The sequence below is a fragment of the Phacochoerus africanus genome, chromosome 1 (genome assembly GCF_016906955.1).
Source record: "Phacochoerus africanus isolate WHEZ1 chromosome 1, ROS_Pafr_v1, whole genome shotgun sequence".
Taxonomy (NCBI): domain Eukaryota; kingdom Metazoa; phylum Chordata; class Mammalia; order Artiodactyla; family Suidae; genus Phacochoerus; species Phacochoerus africanus.
In genome coordinates this window covers 212,872,330-212,892,182 of record NC_062544.1, presented here as the reverse complement: position 1 = coordinate 212,892,182, position 19,853 = coordinate 212,872,330, and the positions used below count along the sequence as shown (strand labels likewise).

The following is a 19,853-nucleotide window of genomic DNA, read 5'->3' as shown; positions in this document are numbered from 1 at the left end:
AGCAAAGCAAGGCTGCCTAGAGTATGTCTCTAGGAGGGTCATCTGAGGCACAGAGAGGGGAGCTGCAGAAGATGCCTTTGGCATTCAGCTTGAGCCCTGACTGTTAGAGAGCTGGTATCTTCCCTACACACCCAGCTCGGGTGGAGACAGAAATGACAGTCTCTCCTTCACAGTGAAGAGGCTGTGGCTCAGAGACGTGGGTGGCTTGCCCAGGACCACAGAGACCACCAACACTAATTCCTAACCTTTGCTCTGTTGCCTGCGTCCCATTCCAGGCCAGGGACCACATGGGTGGATTTCATGCTCTGTTTTCAGGAAGTGGGATTGTTGATTTTTCATTTACACAAAAATGAAAAATAAATAGCAGATGTTTGAAAACATGTTGCCAGTCCTCTTACTGGAACTTAAAAGTGCGTTCTGAGAAAATTCGGTTTGAAAATGCGCAGAGCAAAAAAAGATGTTTTGAATGAAACACACTTTGTCTTTTTCTCTCTCTCTCTCTCACACACACACAAATATCTCCTTGTTTCGTCTTCAGGGAGCAGCTGTGAAGGAAACTGGGGGAGGGAGTTGAACATAACATCCCATCTTTGTGTTTCATACAGAGCTCAGCTTTTAGGCCGGCCTTTCTGAACTGTAAGGGGTGTGGCATGCATTAAAATTAAACATCAGTGACCCCGAGGAAGCTTATAAAATAGCTTGGGAGAAGCCAGTCACCAACAGAAGGCATCTCACCTTGGATGATTCTGCATGTGGAAACTTCTTTCATCTTGATTTAAAAAAGGTATGTACTGTAGTCTTAATTCTCACTTACGATAAATAATGCTTAAAATAGAGACAGTCTTGACTTTTCATTGCCCCCCTTTCAGCTAAAAATAATAACTAACATGACTGATGGCCTTTGCAGACTTGGTCTCATTTTTTCCAAAAACAACCTTACAAGGGAAATGTTGTCAGTGGCGTTTTTCAGGGGAAGAAACCAAAGTCCAGATATCCTAAGCAACAGGCCTAAGGTAAGATCACCCACAAATGCCAGAGCTGGGGTACCAACGTGGTGTTGACTCACCTCAAAGTCTTCAGCTTGCCTTATGCACCCCCTTCTATACTATACAAGACAATGAGGAATTTTTCCATACACCAATACCATGCTAGGTGAATTCTCAGGGGGCCGTTATCTGGTGTGCATGGCAGTAAAACTGACCCAAAAGTGCTTTGGAATGCATTGGGCAAATAGAAAATGCATGTCATATTAATATTAATCGAATTAACTATTAAATTAAAAGTTAATATTAATAGAACATGCAAAAATACTTTCTTCAGAAGATATGTTTTCTTGTTAGATTCCATAGTGAAATGGTTTTTAAGACCCATTTACTTGTGGGAATGCATCTCATTTTATCATGTGTAATCTACAAAGCTCGTCCTTAAGGTTCTGTGGTTCCTGGAGACCCAGGTAGATGCTGAGACACAGATGTGTAGACTCTTAGGAGACTTGGCCTGAGTTCTGGCTTCACAGCCTATTTTACTGAGGTCACAGAGAATGTCAGTGTAGGACCCTTCCAGCGAGGGTGTTGGAGAGATTCAGGCATCTGTGAAATACTGAGGCCAGGGCTTCTCCCTGAAGAAGTTCAATGAGCATGACCAGTGATTCATAGAGTCAATTTTGGCCCAGTGTGGATGCACCAGAACCTTAGTAGAATTATGTTTTAATAATTTAATATTTGGTTAAAATAAAATTGAAGTTATGTCTATTTTTTAAGTGTGTGAGCTCACCTCGTTAGGACCATCTTCTCATACTAGTGGGAAGATGATACAAAAATAAACCATATACACCCACGTTCACAGATATATGTTAATAATGCGATTTACCTTCAGAAGGTGGTAAGTTTTGGATGAGTTAGAATGTAAGGGGCACTAAAAAACATTACGGCTGATAACAGCCCTTTCTGTCACACACAAAAATTGAATCCTAGGAATAAAAGGACTGCAATAAAGAGGCATCTTTGAGAGAGATGCAAGCAAGGGCAATTAGTTGTGCTCTGAAAACCTCCTACAGAGCCCAAGAACATGTTTCAGCCCACAAGAGAACATTTTATAACAAGGTATTTGTCAGAGTAAGACATGGGGGAACTGACTTTTGGTGTAACTGTCACATGGTGAGACAAGATTCATCTGGTACAAAGGTAGGTGTTTGCTGAAGCCACTGAAGGTGGTGCACAGAGGAAAACACGGCTCAGAGGTGCAGTAAAAGGAAGAGCTGGAGATGGGACCTGAGCCCCAGCCCTCTGCTCCTTCTGGGCCTCAGCTTCCCCATCTGTACACCGGAGAGGAGGGTTTGGGTAAAGGACCTCTAAGGTTCTGTCCAGTTTGAGGGGCTCTATGGAATATGCATAACGTGTGGCCTTTATTGAGGTTAGAACTCCTGGGCAAGGTACTGAGCTTGGAGCCTCCTTGGGCCCAAGGGTAGAACTGTAGTGGTTCTGAGAACATCTTAGAAATAGATGCAAATTTTTATGGGCTCAGCCTGGGTTTTGGCAAATCCATCATCCCCCGCAGAGGTTAAAAGACAGCTAAGTATTGTTTACCTGGTGGTAGGGGCTGATGGAGAGTGGAGCCTCAAAGACTAGGAAAGTGGTCCCTCAAGGTGGGGACCCAGAGACCACTCCTCCAACACCCACGCCCCCACGCCCCCAGACCCTGCATCTGCTTTTACTCATTATATAACTGTTCTTTTGAAAAACAGGCAACAAAACCTCCAGAAGAAAAGCTATTGATTATTAAAGGTTATTTTGAGGTTCAGAGATTCCTAAGAAAGTGGCTATAATTATTCCTGTTATGACACATCCTTTTAAATACTCAAATCTGAGAACATCTTGCTTTGAGTCGGTCCTCTTCATCCCAGGGAGAAAGGCAAAGAGCTGGAAATAACTCTTGTGCGGCTCCAGGCAAGGAGTCACAAGGAAGAGAACAGACTGAGAGCAAGTCAGTGAAAGAGGTAGGGAGCAGCCCAGGCTCCCACCCTGCAGCCCCCACCCCTGCCCACTGCCCCTCCTCAGAGCAGCTTCCACACCCAAGGACGCTGGGCTCAAATGCCTGTGGGCACAGTCACAAGTCAGCTGCTGGTCCCTCTTTGATTAAATGTATATCATCTACGAAAAATACCCACAACAAAAAGAAGGAAGGAAGGAAGGAAAAAAGAAAAGGAAAGAAATTTGGGGGGTTCCTGTCATGGCTCAGTGGGAACGAATCCAACTGGGAACGATGAGGTTTTGGGTTCAATCCCTGGCCTCACTCGGGGTTAAGGATCTGGCGTTGCTGTGGTATAGGTTGCAGCAGATCGGATCTGGTGTTGCTGTGGCTGTGGCGTAGGCCAATGGCAACAGCTCAGGTTCGACCCCTAGCCTTGGAACCTCCATATGCTGCCGGTGCGGCCCTAAAAAAAAAGACAAAAAAAAAAAACAAAACAAAAAATGGGAAACAATAATTTGTTTCTGCTTTTCATAGTAATAATAACTAGCATTTATTGGGCATTTTCTCTGTGTCAGACACTGCTCTAAATGTTCTTAATATTTTCTCATTTCTTCTCATGGAACTTCATGAGGTTGGATGATTATCATTCCCACTTAACAGCCAACGAAACTAAAGCACCCAATGGACACAGTTATCCTTAGTATGTGCAGAGCCAGAGTTCAAACCCAGTCACGGGGACCCAGGGAGCGTGGTGCTTCCTGTGCAAGTTTCCAGGCCTGCTCTTGGGTTGATACACAGCCCAGCAAAATGGGGACAGGGTGGAGAGGTGGAGAGAGGGAGGCATTTCTCTGATGAATCACACAGGTCACTAAATGTAGCACATGGGTTGTTTTCCATTTGTTTTTTCCCTCACTGTTCACTTGGTGGCTTCAGTCTCCCCGTTGCCTACCGCGCCCCCTCCCCCACCACACACACATGGTTTCTGTTCTTTCCACAAGTATCTACTGTGCCTGGCACTGCAAGGTTCTGTGGCTGAGTCCAGGGAGAATCAGACAGATATTCATCTTTGGAAAACTCACAATTTGGTGTGTGGGGTCAGGGGCAGCTCACAAAATAAATCCAACAAATGCTAATACCAGGCAGAGTGTGTTCTAACGGAGGTACAGAAAGTTCTAGAGAGGCTCCTGGGGACACTGATGGTTCAGGGGGCCTGCAGGGTGGTTCCAGAGGCAGAGGAGGGGGCTGCTCGTGGAGGGACTGGCCAGCCCTGACATCTTCCTCTGGGGACTCAGTGTCCTCAGAACGCCTCCAGCTGCTTTGTTGTCCCCACGCCAGGTCCATCTCCAGCCACCCAGCCCCAAGATGGTGCCGACGCTGCTGCTGCTTCCCGCCCTGGCTGGCCTCCTTGGAGTGGCTGAGGGACAAGCCTTCCACCTCGGGAAATGCCCAAATCCTCCAGTGCAGGAGAATTTTGACGTCAATAAGGTGGGATAAAGGGCAAACTCCCACTTGTTTTGCTGTCTCTTGTTTAAATAAGCATCCTACCAGGTTCAGTTTAATGATTCCGCTTTGTTGGCCACCACAAGCCTTATGGTAGGTACTTACTGGGGGCTCCCCCAGAGCAGACCCCGAGATGAGAGCTGGGGAGCAGAGAGGTTTTGGAAGCATGAGCGGGCATGTGGGGAAACCGAGACAGAGAAACAGGAAAGCAGTTGAGGGTGAGTTGAGAAGCAGATTGCTCTGGGAATAGCCAAGGTCAGTCCTGCTAGGGATCCTCTGCGGAAATGTATAGAATGTGTCTGACTGCCCACGGAGGCAAGTGGGCAAAGGGGGCTCCCCGGCACCGGCCAAGCGTCTGGCAGAGGAGACACAGGGGCTCGAGGTGGGAAGCTGGCCGTGTGTATGGGAACTGCCCACCATGACGGAGGTGAGCCCAGAGCTGGGCTAAGAGGGCGTGGAACAGGGCATCTACAGCAGCTCCTGCAGATGAAGATGTTGCATGTCAGAGAGCTTGCAACCTATCTGCTCAAGTCACACAGCCGCAAATGTCAGGTAGGATTCAAAACTAGGCTTCCAGGAGTTCCCGTCGTGGCTCAGTGGTTAACGAATCCGACTAGGAACCATGAGGTTGCAGGTTCGATCCCTGGCCTTGTTCAGTGGGTTAAAGGATCTGGCGTTGCTGTGAGCTGTGGTGTAGGTTGCAGATGCAGTTTGGATCTGGCATTGCTGTGGCTCTGGCTCTGGCCAGTGGCTACAACTCCGATTCGACCCCTAGCCTGGGAACCTCCATATGCTGCAGGACTGGCCCTAGAAAAGGCAAAAAGACCAAAAAAAAAACACAACAACAACCTAGGCTTCCCTGTAGGGCAAGACCCCCGTGGGTTACTCAGACAGGGCCTAGAAGAGGACAGAACTCTTCCAAGGGGCTTTCTTGTTACCTACATTAAACAGCAATATAATTAGCTCACCCATATACAGTTCTTCTTCCTCAAATCAGGCCCAGCCTTAACTTTATATGACGAGGAGTGGGGTGGGGCACTGAGTAGCAAAAAGAGGCAGCCTGACTTAGAGGCTCCCATTGCTCCTAACTCATGCCTAGAATTTCCCCATTAAGACATATTCTCTCTCTCTCTCTCTTTTTTTTTTTTTTTTTTTTTTTTTTGTCTTTTTAGTGCTGCACCCAAGGCATATGGAAGTTCCCAGGCTAGGGGTCCAATTGGAACTATAGCTGCTGGCCCACACCACAGTCACAGCAACGTGGGATCCAAGCCGCGTCTGCGACCTACACAGCAGCTCACAGCAATGCTGGATTCTAAACCCACTGAGCAAGGCCAGGGATCGAACCCGCATCCTCAGGGATGCTAGTCAGATTTGTTTCCACTGAGCCACGATGGGAACTGCAAGATGTATTCTCTTTCTGGAAAGTTTGGCTCTCTTTTAAGAAGCAACATGTTATAAGCAATATTGAAGTTGTCATCGGTTATTCACATGCCAGTGTGAATGTGTGTTGTGAGCTCTTGGGGATGGATTAGGTAGGGAGCTTAAAACCTGACAGGGTGGGGAAGGAGCACCATCAATGTAGAACTGACACAGGTGAGGTAAGAAGGGGAGATATGGTACCCTGGAGTCTACACTGACTTACTCCATTAATTCTAAGGGCTGATCCCTTTATTTAGGTAACCTGGAGGTCCACAGGAGACTTTCCAGAAAAACTCCGGGGAACTGGAGCTATGTTTCAGTTTTAGGGTAAAAGTCTCAAGACACTTTGGATATTATAGTTGATCTGCATTTACAAAAGTCCTTTAAGGAGTAATTCAGAATTTTTAAAACAGGAGTTCTTGTCATGGCTCAGCGGTTAATGAGCCTGACTAGCACACATGAGGATGCAGGTTCGATCCCTGGCCTTGCTCAGTGGGTTAAGGATCCAGTGTTGTGGTAATCTGTGGTGTAGGTTGCAGTCATGGCTCAGATCCCGTGTTGCTGTGTCTGCAGTGTAGGCTGGTGGCTGTAGCTCCAATTGGACCCCTAGCCTGGGAGCCTCCATATGCTGTGGGTATGGCCCTTTAAAAAAAAAGATTTTTTAAAACAGTTCTATTGAGATATAATTCAAATACTACGTAACTCACCTGTTTATAGTTGTTTTCACTTTCAAAGGTTTTTAGTATATTCAGAGAGTTCTGAAACTGTCATCAAAATCAATTTTAGGACATTTTCTTTTTTTTCTTTTTTTTTTTTTTTTTGTCTATTCCAGGGCCACACCCGAGGTATGTGGAGGTTCCCAGGCTAGGGGTCAAATCAGAGCTGTAGCCGCCGGCCTATGCAAGAGCCACAGCAATGCCGGATCCAAGATGCATCTGCGACCTACACCACAGCTCAGGGCAATGCCGGATCCTTAACCCACTGAGCGAGGCCAGGAATCAAACCCGAAACCTCATGGTTCCTAGTCAGATTCATTAACCACTGAGCCACAATGGGAACTCCAGTTTTAGGACATTTTCTATAAATCTGAATATCATTCCAGAAAGAAACCCTATGCTCATTAACAGTCAATCTTCATTTCCCCCCAATCTTCCCTGCTCCAGGCAACCAACTTTCTGTCTCTATGAATTTGCCTATTCTGGACATTTCATAGAAATGGAATCCTACAATATGTAGTCTTTTGTGATTGATTCCTTTTACTCAGCATAATGTTTTCAAGGTTCATCCATGTTATAGTGTATATCAGTATTGCATTCCTTTTCATTGCTGAAGAATATTTTACTGTGTGGATTATGCCACATTTTATTTATCTGTTCATCATTTGGATTATTTCCACTTTTTAAAAAAATTTATTTATAATGATTTTTATTTTTTCCATTATAGCTGGTTTACAGTGTTCTGTCAGTTTTCTACTGTACAGCAAGGTGACCCGGTTATGCATACATGTATACATTCTTTTTTCTCACATTATCATGCTCCATCATAAGTGACTAGACTTAGTTCCCAGTGCTACACAGCAGGATCTCATTGCTAATCCATTCCAAAGCAATAGTCTGCATTTTTTAACCCCAAGTTCCCAATCCCTCCCACTCCCTCCCCCTCCCCCTTGGCAACCACAAATCTATTCTCCAAGTCCATGATTTTCCTTTCTGTGGAAAGGTTCATTTGTGCTGTATATTAGATTCCAGATATAAGTGATATCATATGGTGTTTGTCTTTCTCTTTCTGACTTACTTCACTTAGTATGAGAGTCTCTAGTCCTATCCATGTTGCTGCAAATGGCATTATTTTGTTCTTTTTTTATGGCTGAGTAGTATTCCATTGTGTATATATGCCACATCTTCTTAATCCAATCATCTGTTGATGGACATTTAGGTTGTTTCCACGTCTTGACTGTTGTGAATAGTGCTGCAATGAACATGCGGGTGCATGTGTCTTTTTCAAGGAAAGTTTTGTCCAGATACATCCCAAGAGTAGGATTGCTGGGTCACATGGTAGTTGTATGTATAGTTTTCTAAGGTACCTTCATACTGTTTTCCATAGTGGTTGTACCAATTTACATTCCCACCAACAGTGCGGAAGGGTTCCCTTTTCTCCACACCCTCTCCAGCATTTGTTATTTGTGGACTTAATAATGATGGCCATTCTGACTGGTGCGAGGTGGTACCTCATGGTAGTTTTGATTTGCATTTCTCTAATAATCAGGGATGTTGAGCATTTTTTCATGTGCTTGTTGGCTGGCTGTATATCTTCCTTGGAGAAATGTCTATCCAGGTCTTTTGCCGATTTTTCAATTGGGTTTTTTGCTTTTTTGCTGTTAAGTTGTTTAAGTTGTTTGTATATTTTAGAGATTAAGCCCTTGTCTGTTGCTATTTCCACTTTTTGACTCTTAAGAATAATGTTGCTATAAGCATTCATATACAAGGTTTTGTGTGTTTGTTTTTGTGGAGTTTTTTGTAGACATATATTTTCAGTTCTCTGGGATATATGCTTAGGAGAAGAATTGCTAGGTCATGTCATAACTGCATGTTTAAACTTTTGAGAAACTGCCAGCCTATTTTTCAAGAGTCAAACCATTTTGCATTCCCACTGATAGTGTATCATTCTGATTTCTCTGTATTTGACAACACTTCTTACTGTCATCTTTTTGATTGTAGCCATTTTTAGTAGGTATGAAGTGACATCTCGTTGTGGTTTTGATTTGCATTTCCTTAACAGTTAAGGATGTTGAACATCTTTTATATGCTTCTTGTCTATTTCTATATCTTCTTTGGAGAAATATCTTTTCAAGTCCTTTGCCCATCTTTTAACTGGGCAGTGTATCTTTTAAGTATTGAGATGTGAGTTCTATATATATTTTTAGATACAAGTCCCTTATCAAATACAAGATTTGAAAATATTTTATTCCATTTTAAAGATTGTCTTTTCACGTTATTGATGTGTCCTTTGAAGCATGAAACTTTTTAATATTTATGAAGTCCAGTTTATCTGTCTTTTTGTTGTTGTTTGTGCTTTTGGTGTCATATCTAAAAAAATTTTCTGCCTAATCTAAGGTTATAAAGATTTACTCTTATATTTTCTTCTAAGTGATTTATAGCTGCAATTCTCACATTTCATTCTTTGACCCATTTTAAGTTAAGGCTTTTTGTTTGCTTGTTTTTTATGTTTTGGGGGCCACACTTGCAGCATATGGAGGGTCCCAGGCTAGGTCAAATCAGAGCTACAGCTGCCAACCACAGCCACAGCCATAGCAATGTGGGATCCACAGCAACCTATACCTCAGCTCATGGCAACGCCAGATCTGTAACCCACTGAGTGAGGCCAGGGATCGAACCTGCAGCCTCATGATTCCTAGTCAGATTCATTTCCGATGCACCATGACGGGAACACCTGAGTTAGGTTTTGTATATAGTGTGACATAGGAGTTAAACTTCATTCTTTGTCATGTGATGATCCAGTTGTTCCAGAACTATTTGTTGAGAAGATTATTCTTTCCCTATCAAATAGGCTTGACATCCTTGTTGAAAATCAATTGACCATATGTGTAAGAGTTCATTTTCAGACTCTCAATTCCACTGAACTATGTGTCTGTCCTTATACCAGCATTATACAGTCTTGATTATTGTACTTTTCTAGTAACTTTTGAAATCAAAATACATGAGTCCTTCAGATTTGTTCTTCTGGCTATTCTGGCTACTCTGATTTCTTCTGGTTGTCCTTCGGATTTTTATATAAATTTTAGGATTGATTTGTCAATTTCTGCAAAAAAGCTGGTTGGAATTTTGGTAGAGACTGTATTGAATCTGTATGTCAATTTAGAGGGTGTTGCCTTCTTAACAACTCTGTCTTCTAATCCATGAACAGAGGATATCTTTCCATTTACTTAGGTCTCCTTTAATTCATTTCAACAATGTTTTGTAGTTTTTGGAATATGTTTTATGTTTCTTTGGTTAAATTTATTCATAAGAATTGTATTCTTTGGATGCTATTGTAAATAGAAGTTTCTTAGTTTGCAAATTGGTCATTCTGCATATCGAAATACATTTGTTTCCTCTATATTAATCTTGTATCCTTTAACCTTGCTGAATTCATTTATTAGTTTAATAGTTTTGTATGTGTATTTGTGTGTATTCTTTAGGGTTTTCTATATACAAAATCCTGTCATCTGGAAATAGAGATAGTTTTACGTCTTCCTTTCCATAATTATTTTTAAATATTGCATTCTCCTTAAATAGAGAAAACGAGACCCAAAAAAGACAAAAAGATCCTCATAAAAATAATATAATATCATGAGGGAATATGACTTGAAAAGCAATCTTCCACCTCTGAGTTTCCTTTTTTCTGGAAAATCATGCTTCCTCAGTTTTCACTGTGGAGCACTAAAGTCACTTTAACAATAATAGAACTATTTTAAATGCATTGTATATAAAGGAGCTTTTTCTGATGATGCCTTTGAAACGAGTTGACCTCTAACCTTATTCTTTGGTGCTTTAAAAAAAATAAGTCCAGATGAAAACTATTACATTCAGAATGGATAAGTAATAAGATCCTACTCTATAGCATAGGAGTCTATATCCTGTGTCCTGGGCTAGACCATGATGGAAAAGCATATTTTTTAAAAGGAATGTGTATAAATATACACTTTGCTGTACAGCAGAAATTGGCACAACATTATAAATCAACTATACTTTAATAAAAATTTTACAAAAGAAAAAAATTTTTTAAATAAGTCCAGGAGTTTGCACTGTGGTGCAATGGGATTGGCCACATCTTGGGAGCCCTGGGATGCAGGTTCAATTCCCAGCCCAGCTCAGTGTACTGGGGATCCAGTGTTGCTGCAGTTGCAGCTTAGGTTGTAACTGCAGGTGGGATCTGATCCCTGGCCCGGGGACTCCATGTGCTGTAAGGCAGCCAAAAAAGAAAAAGAAAGAATAAGCCCAGTGATTTCAGTCGAAAGCTATGCTTTAATAAATGAGTGGAAAACTTATGTCATAAAGGTGGGCATATATTCTAGCAGAGAGCCATGTGACCGAAGCAATACTGCCCCCTGTTTGCAGTATGTTCTCATTTCAAATTCTGACTTTTCCAAAGTGACTGCATCTCCTTGATTTTGTTTGGTTGAGTAATATATTTTCAAATTTCTAAATTATTTCAGTTAATACTTTGACTACATAAATATATTCACATCATTCAAAATTCTGAAGATGCAAAAGAACATGCAGTGAAAACTTTCCTCTCCACCTCTATATCCCAGCCTCAGTTTTCCTCCCCAGTAGCAACCAGTAAAAACAGCTCATAGTGTATTTTTAATGTGTATGTGTATAAACAAGTACTTGTATAAAAGCAGTAGGCAGCATGATGTCCATGCCCTATCCCCCAGAATCTGCAGATATGTTTCTTTACATGGAAGAGGGATTTTGAAGATGTTATTAAAGTTATGGACCTTAGTATATATACTGTTTTGCACCTGGCTCTTTTCCATTAAATATATCTTGGAGATAATTGCATGCATCTCTCTCTCACTTTTTTTTTTTTTTGTGGTCTTTAGGGCTGCACCCGCGACATATGGAAGTCCTCAGGCTATGGATCGAATTGGAGCTATAGCTGCCAGCCTACGTCACAGCCACGACAACTCAGGATCTGAGCCGCACCTGTGAACTACACCACAGCTCACGTCAACTCCAGATCCTTAACCCACTGAGTGAGGCCAGGGATCAAACCCACATCTTCAGGGATACTAGTGGGGTTCGTTACTACTGAACCATGATGGGAATTCCTGCATATCTTTCTTTTAAAAGAGGATGAATGGATGTGCCATCATTTATTTACCCAGTTCCCCACTAATGCTCATTTAGGCTGTTTCCTGTCTTTTGTTATTACAAATAGTACTGCAATGAATAACCATATACGTACATCATTATCAGATACCTTCTCAGAAGTAAAATTGCTGGGCTGGAGTAGAGTATGCATGGTTTTAGTTTTGCTAGATATTGCCTAATTGCCCTCATGAAGGTGGTAGATTGGACCACCATGCAGGGCAGTGTGTGGCAGCAGGAGTGTGCGCCTGTCTCCCCTCACCCTCACCCTTGATGGGGACATGGCTCGGATCATCAGTGTCAGAAAATGAGACACGTGAACACGGGGAGATCTTGACAAGCCTCTTTACTTCTGCAGAAGGGCCCGGGTACTCAAAAAGGGCACACAAAGAAGAAAAGACCCTCCCTATTTATCCCTAATGCAGGTGATGTACCTGTCCCCTTCCCATTGGTCAGGTCAGAGGGCACGTGCTTCTGGGTTGGCTAATTTGAAACAAATTGTTACTGGGAGAAGGGGTGGGGGGTTCTTAGGAAGGTGGTTCAGCCCAAACCATGGAGTAACCAAGATTTCCTTTGATGGAAAAGACATTATGCTACTTTCCACACCCTCACCGCTGCTCACTTCTTTAAAAGTTCACTCTGTGCAGGGAAGATATGACCCAAGAGCAAACCCCAAGGGGAAGAATAATACAGGTCTCCTAAATCCTGATCACCTGCCAAAAGCCTTGGTGACCAACTCCCTCTGTGGTGGTTGGGGGTGGGGGGCGTCTAGCTAGGAGGAAAATTCAATCAACTCTGGAGCCCCCGCTCCCTACAGTAAACATATCTGACTTGGCACATGATTTGAAGATGAGTTGTTGAATCATGAAATATTTGAGGTGGCACCTTACATCATCTAAACCCATCCCTTCTTTTTACGGAGTTTAGAATTTCACATAGATTTTGACTGAAGGGGACACCAAGAGCTAAATAAGGAGCACTTTAGGAATAGACTGTGGCATTCGACCATTGCCTACACATCCAATTCACTTGTTCTCATTTGAATCAATATCTTACTCAGTAGCTGCTGGGAACAATGCAGCCCATTTAGTCTGGTTTCCCCAGGAAAGGGCTCTGCTCTGAAAGACAACAATGGGGAAGAGTTTGCAGGTCCCCAGAGAACCACAAGTTTTGCTCTGCTTGTCGTTGTCTCTGCAGTATCTTGGAAGGTGGTATGAAATTGAGAAGATCCCAGTGAGCTTTGAGAAGGGAAGTTGCATCCAAGCCAACTACTCACTAAAGGAAAACGGAAACATCAAAGTGATAAACAAGGAGTTGAGGTGAGTGGCCATGGTTTCAAAAGTAGTGCACGTCCCAGAGGCAGCCCCGAAGAGAGCTGTCCTGAGGTGACTGGTGTCTTTGCCATGTGGGGAGGTTGCAGACATCGCTGGGTCTGAGCTGCCTGCTCACCATAGGTCCTGAGAGGAAAGCTTTGGCAAATAGGATGGTAGGGACTAGGAGTCACTCATTCACTTCCATGACCACTTGTGAGCCCCTTATTGTGTCCCAGACCCTATGAGGGGACCTAGGGATTCAATGGTAATGCAAACTGCAAGATTCCTGCTCTCATAGCAGAATAGACCCTCTGGTAGCCGAGGACAGCAGGGATCCTCTTGTCTGACCTCCAAACCAAGAGAGAAGTCCTTACTATCGCATCTGCTAATTGAGGACATTTAGCTTAGCTTGAAGCCCTCCAGAAACTGGGAGCTCATCGTTTTCCATGACAGTTTATCTCATCTCTGGACAGTTTTAACTGTTAGAAAACTCCTTTTCTTGTTAAGCAAGAATCAAATATGTATCTCGTTACACTTTAGGTTGTGTGAACGGGAGAGCCTACAGAAATATACTTATCTGTTATTGACGGCTTCTCACAGGTTGATATGTGATCCAAAAATTCATACTTTAGAAAGCATACTTTTATTTTATTTTATTTCATTTTATTTTTGGTCTTTTTACCTTTTCTGGGGCCGCTTCCTGCGGCATATGGAGGTTCCCAAGCTAGGGGTCTAATTGGAGTTGTAGCCGCCGGCCTACACCACAGCCACAGCAACGCAGGATCCGAGCTGCATCTGCAACCTACACCACAGCTCATGGCAACGCCGGATCCTTAGCCCACGGAGCAAGGCCAGGGATTGAACCCACAACCTCATGGTTCCTAGTCAGATTCGTTAACCACTGCGCCACTACAGGAACTCCTAGAAAGCAAACTTTTAAAAAGAGCCCTAGCAAGAACTCCAACCCACCTGCCATCAACAAAGATGAAAGTAACAATAAACAATGGTAGCTAATATTAATAGGCATTCTCTGTGGGCAAGCTTCAGTTCTGTATGTGTATGTATATAGGTGTAGGTATGCATGTATATATATGTATATATTTATGTGTGTATATGTAAATGAACATAGATATTTATTGAATCCCCATAGCAACCTGAGGTAGGTACTATTATTAACCCCATTTTTATGGATGAGGAAACTGAGGTAAAGGAATTTGCTCAAGGGTCATACAGTTTATACACGACGAAGCTGCAAGATTCAAAACCAGGGAGAAGTGAAATGGGGAAGAGACTAGAAGACATGTGAAAGAGGCTGAGAAGGAAAGCTTGCCATTCCTGTTCCCTAGGTTGTCTAAGAACTCTGTTCAACTCCAAGAAAACAACTACAACTCAGCCTGGAAGTTACTCAGACTCAGAGAGGCTTTGTGTGGCCATCCTACTGCCTGTTAAGCATCCTGTGAGCCAAAACACAGAAGGTTGACCCTCTGATCTTGCATAAGCCAAAGCAACAAAGTAAGAATCTTGAGGAGCTGTAAAGGAAACTCCTGCTCATTTCAGAGCCCAGTAAGGGCTGCAGGAATTAAGATGCAGACCCCTAGAAGATCTTGCAGGAATTTTGTAGGCCCCAAAGTTGCAATGACTTTATTTTAAATATTTGTTCCATTCTAAGGCCAAGAGTCAGACAATGAAACAAATCCCCAAACCCATGAGACGCCCCTAGCTCTCCTTCCGAGTTGGCCAGGAGTCTCTTTAACTGTATCCCAAATGTTAGGTCACTCTGCCTCTAAGGTCACTCCTACTTAAGAGCAAGGGCACATGGAAGGTTTGTTTAGTTCAGGAAAATGGTATAGTTTCTCCTCCCAGATGTGCTGCGGAACAAGCAGGGGACATGGCAGGGAATGTAAGCAAAGTACCCTTAGGTAGTGTTAGAATGTGAGGGCCAACGCAGTGGCAGAGGCTGGGGGCTGAAGGACTCAAGCTTTGGAGTTAGGCTGCCCAGTTTCAAAGCCTCATTCTACCACTTACTAATGATTTGATGGTAGGTTGGTTATGACAATTTTCTAAACCTCAGTTTCTTCCTCTGTAATATGGCAATAATTATAGTCCCTCCTTCCATAAGGCCGTGTGAGGGTTAACTAAGGTAATACATGTACAGCACTTAAAACAGTGTTTGGTATGTAGTAATCACTGAATATTACCTATTATGGCTAATCCACTTCTACTGTTGAAAATGCAAATGTGTATTTCCTATGAAGAAATTGTGAGTTTATGATCAGACACCAGTGTTTTGAAAACTGTTCTGGAGCCAAACATAAATGAAGGTGGAAAGGGGAAATGTCTGTTGGGAGGCACCTGGTTCGTTGCTAAGCAATTGCATGCAGATAGAATGAGATAGGTTGAGATCCAGGTGAGAGAGCAGGGCATGGTCTCCAGCTCTACTCAGTAATAAACAGAACCTGTAATCCAGGAGCATCAGAGAACACTTCCCATGCCCCCTAACCTGCTACTTATTGTCTGGTTTCTAGGACATCCATCCCCACTAACCATAGCTGACTTTACTGACTTCCTAACACAGGCCATGGCTTTAGTTTTAGATTGTCTGCCCCTCAGAGGGCTGGTGAATTGGCAGCTCCTCTGCTGGCCTGCTAGGAAGAGCACCCTGAATCCTGAGCGCCCTGCTTCACAGCCTCAATCCTTAGCCCTTTCCACTTGCCCCTATGTCCACGGGGTCTTAGGAAATTATCCAGAAATGAGACTAGCTCCCTTCAAAAGAGTAAAAGAATTTCATCCATGCAAGCAAAGCACATCACTTTTAAGACACACCACCACTGGGTGTTTCCTGGTGGCTCAGCAGGTTAAGGATCTGGTGTTGTCACTGCTGTGGCATGGGTTCAGTCACTGGCCTGGGAACTTCTGCATTCTGTAGGCTTGGCCAAAGAAAAAAATTAGACACACCACCATTTTATATACCACTGAGAAAGAAATGACACTAACATTTGTAAGGTGGCATTAATTGTAAGATGCATATTCACATTTAATGGCTCTGAGATCTGGATGCCTTGGAGAATCCCTGAAGTGAAGTAAATGTTTCCTCACTGCCTGCTTTGAGGAAACCTGGCCTAAGTCAAAACCTCCCACCCTCAATCAGGAGTTCTCTTCTGGCACAGCATGTTAAGGATCTAATGTTATCACTGCAACAGCTCGGGTCACTACAGTGGTACAGGTTCGATCCTGGGCCGGGAACTTCCATATGACATGGACGTGGCCAAAACAAAACAAAATACCTCCCACACTCAATCAGAAGCTTGCTGAACTGGAATAGGTCTCAAGGCTCAGGCACATGAACCCCTTTATGGGACAGATGATGTCACATGATCTCACTGAGGCCCAAAGAGGGGGAAAGTTTGCATATCTCCAGACTTCATGTTTTGCAAGATTTTCAGTAATCTAATCAGTCCTTATTTTTCCCTTTGGCCCCTTCTCATTTTTAAAGAAGTGAGTCTTCTCTCTGTGTTAGGTTGTTTCATCTGCTTGCTTTTGCCTTCCTTTTCCTCCCTCTTGATTTGGAGGCCGGGAGCAGGAAATGGCCTTGCAGGCCACTGCACACACTTGACGTGCCAGGGCCTCACATATGATCCAGTCCTGGGACACTGCAATTGTTGCTTCCTATCACCCCAAAGCTGCCTGCCTTCCCTTCTCAAGACAAGAAGAAAGCAAAGGGGAGGGAATGGAACTAAGACCCAGCCAGCCTTCAAGAAGCCCCTGACCAGAAATTGTAATGTTGGCCACCATGGTCATTCGTGTCACAAATCTTGCCTTTCGCTGATTTTTGGCTTTTAATGAGTTCAGGTTTTTGGTTTTTTTTTTTCAACCCATTGCAGAGCTGACGGAACTGTGAATCAAATTGAAGGTGAAGCCACCCCAGAAAACATCACTGAGCCTGCCAAGTTGGGAGTTAAGTTTTTCTGGTGTAAGTATACCGGTCCCTCAGGAGGTTATCAGGGACAGGACATATCCCAACTGAAGGCTAGCGCCCTGGGTCGGAGCACCCCTGTCACATCTGAGTGTCACCCATAGTGAATCAATGCATACTTATTTGTTCTGCACCTACTACCTGCCGTGTGCTGGACTAGGCACTGGAGATATAAAAATGAGCAAGACAGAGCTGGCCCTTGTCCCTACAAGGCTTACGTGTCAGTGTGGATACCAAGAAACACCCAGGGATTTACTATAAAATTACAGTAAGTGTGTCCATAGAGGAAGCGCAGATTGAAGCACATTGGGCCTGAAAACCCAATCCCCCCTTATTTCCCAGAGGAAACGAATCACTGAAAAGTTTGTAGTTATTAGCAGAATAGCTAGCATTGTGAAAGCTTGGAGGCCAGCAATAAGAGAGAAGGTAGGTTGGAGTCCTGGCTCTGTCTGCCACTTTCTAGCCACATTGTTGGGGTCTGATGTGGGTCCATCTTCCACTTAACTTGAACAAGCTGTGCAATGAGGTTTCCTAGGTGTTGGGAGGTGGAGTTATTGAATAACATCCTCTGAATGGAAGGGGAACTTTGAGACCAAAAAATGAAGGCAGCTTCATAAAGTACAATTATGAAATCTATTGTGGGTACCTTAGATGCAGGCAGAATCAGGTGAATAACCATAAGAGGCATTCGCAGCTGCACCGCACATCACGAAAGGGGTACAGGGGACTTAAAGGGCAAGGCTAAAAGTGGAGTCTGATTACGAGGGAGAAGCACATCCACACTAATTGGAACTAAGGGTTTTTCCCCCACCCCACCCCCATCCCACCCCCAGGGTCTCATGACCATGAACCATCTGTGTCAGCAAGTCATTCTTCCGTTTTCATTATCAGATGAAGTGTAAATGTTGATGGGGAAGTTATCTGGCTTGGGTGCATTCTTTGTGAGTAGATTTCAGCTCAGTCATGCAGACAGGGAGAGGTGTGGTGGGACTGGGGGCCTAAGAAGGAGCTGACAAAATAGAGTCAGCGTGGTTCAGCCATACTTTTGGCTTGGACCCTGACTGTGGATGTCAGATTCACAGAGGAAGTTTCTGGATTCAGATGGAGAAAGTAAATCCTCCATCTTTCTTCTCAAGGACCCTTTTAATGTTGAGTTTTTGATACTATACAGATATCAATGGATGAATCTTTATAGCTCTTTGAGAGGAAGTGTTTGTAACCTGTTACCCCCTGAATTACTATAGTCTTAAGCCTGGAAGGATTTTCGAAGGTCAGGTGAGAAGAAAAACAAACAAACCAATTTAGCTGCTTCGTCCTCCCTTAGGCAAGTTCTAGAGGAAGCTGGGTGGCACAGACTTGGAAAGACCTTACATTCTTGATTCTGCTTCGCTAAGTGATGGCTTCATGTGCACTAGCGTTAAGGGCCGCCTGTCAACCCAGAGGGTCCAACCAAACCCACAGCTACTATGGGCTTTCAGGCACCAACCTGCAGTCAGGGAGTGGGGATCCAGAATGATGGCTCTGAACTCTGGCTGCACATTCAAATCACTGGGGAGCTTTCTAAAGTACCCACACCTTCCAGTTCAGAATCTAGGAGTTAGGGGTTGGGGAGGTGGGTTTACTGTTTTTCAAAATTCCCATGTGATTCCCACACGAAGCCAGAATTGAGAACCACTGATGCAGAAGAACTAGGACCCCAGAGCCTAGCTCCCAGGATCCTGGAGAAGAAGGTGTCTCTTGCCTGGTCCCTCCTAACACTGCCCTCCTCTGGTTCTCAGTGATGCCATCAGCTCCATACTGGGTCCTGGCCACCGACTATGAGAACTACGCCCTTGTGTACTCCTGTACCACAATCATCTGGCTTTTTCACCTGGATCATGTTTGGATCTTGGGAAGAAACCCTTATCTCCCTCCAGAAACAGTGACCTATCTCAAAGATATCCTGACCTCTAATGACATTGACATTGAGAAAATGACTATCACAGATCAGGTGAACTGCCCCGAGTACCTGCAATGAGGCTTTAATGGGAGGATCCATGTTCTTTCTTTTGCTTTGCGTCCCCCTACCCCACCCCCGCCCCCCAGCCACCCCTCACAAGGACACACCAACCCACCACGGCAGATCTGTGCAAACACCAGAAGGGAAATGTGACAGCAGAAGCTGGTGGAGAGGAATTCAAGGCAAGTTGACCCAAACACTTAGCCGTGCACCACCGTGTTCCTTTGCAAGCCTGATAATAAACTTGCTGCCGACCTGCTGTTCTCACAGTAGATTCCAAATTGGACTAATTATTATGGGGTTTTAATTACAAGCTTTTGTTTGAAAATCCTTAAGCAGTTGTGTTGAAAAAAAAAAAAAAAAAGCTAAGCACTGAACAATTTAAAGGTAACAGTCCCGTTTCTGGAAAGGGAAAGCTGATGGCCAAGACACATTCCAGGTGACCTGAATCCAGGTGTCCCCACCCTGCAGTAGGCATTCCTTGAGGGGAATCATTTGGAGTTTTTGAGTCTCTGACAGTCAATTTCCTGGAAGCATTTACTTTCTCATCAGGAAATCTGCAGAGTCAGGCTGAAGAATAAGCCATCTTGGGTCTGTGCAAGGAGGAAGAGAATCCATAAGGGAGAAGCTGTGGGAATATTTTTAAGAAAATAAAATTTACTGGGATTTACTGGGACCCAGTTGCATTCCAGGCACTGAAAAAATACAGAATCCCTGTCCTCCCAGAGAAGCTTACAGACTAGAGAGGGAGACTGACAAGTAAAGATGCAATTTGGGAGTTCTCATTGTGGCTCAGTGGAAAA

At 43.8% G+C, this 19,853-nt stretch overlaps 1 protein-coding gene across 2 annotated transcripts; it reads left to right on the top strand.

Annotated features, from left to right (window-relative positions):
- The first annotated feature begins 527 nt into the window (after window positions 1-527).
- APOD (apolipoprotein D) lies at window positions 528-19,319 on the top strand. Of its 2 annotated transcripts, none has more exons than XM_047789238.1 (5): window positions 528-784; window positions 4,306-4,455; window positions 12,963-13,084; window positions 16,960-17,048; window positions 18,830-19,319. In XM_047789238.1, the coding sequence occupies exons 2-5, from the start codon at window positions 4,333-4,335 to the stop codon at window positions 19,066-19,068; spliced, it is 573 nt and encodes a 190-aa protein (XP_047645194.1). In that variant the 5' UTR covers window positions 528-784; window positions 4,306-4,332; the 3' UTR covers window positions 19,069-19,319. The 2 variants fall into 2 exon arrangements, with proteins under 2 accessions (XP_047645194.1, XP_047645185.1); XM_047789229.1 differs by lacking the exon at window positions 528-784 and adding an exon at window positions 935-1,013.
- The last annotated feature ends 534 nt before the right edge of the window (window positions 19,320-19,853 follow it).

What these genes read in the sequence shown, in the direction of transcription:
- APOD (XM_047789229.1), top strand. Translation starts at nt 948, where the DNA reads ATGTTGTCAGTGGCGTTTTTCAGGGGAAGAAACCAAAGTCCAGATATC. An exon ending in AGAATTTTGACGTCAATAAG is followed by an intron (nt 4,456 to 12,962) that starts GTGGGATAAAGG and finishes TTGTCTCTGCAG; the next exon opens with TATCTTGGAAGGTGGTATGA. An exon ending in GGGAGTTAAGTTTTTCTGGT is followed by an intron (nt 17,049 to 18,829) that starts GTAAGTATACCG and finishes TCTGGTTCTCAG; the next exon opens with TGATGCCATCAGCTCCATAC.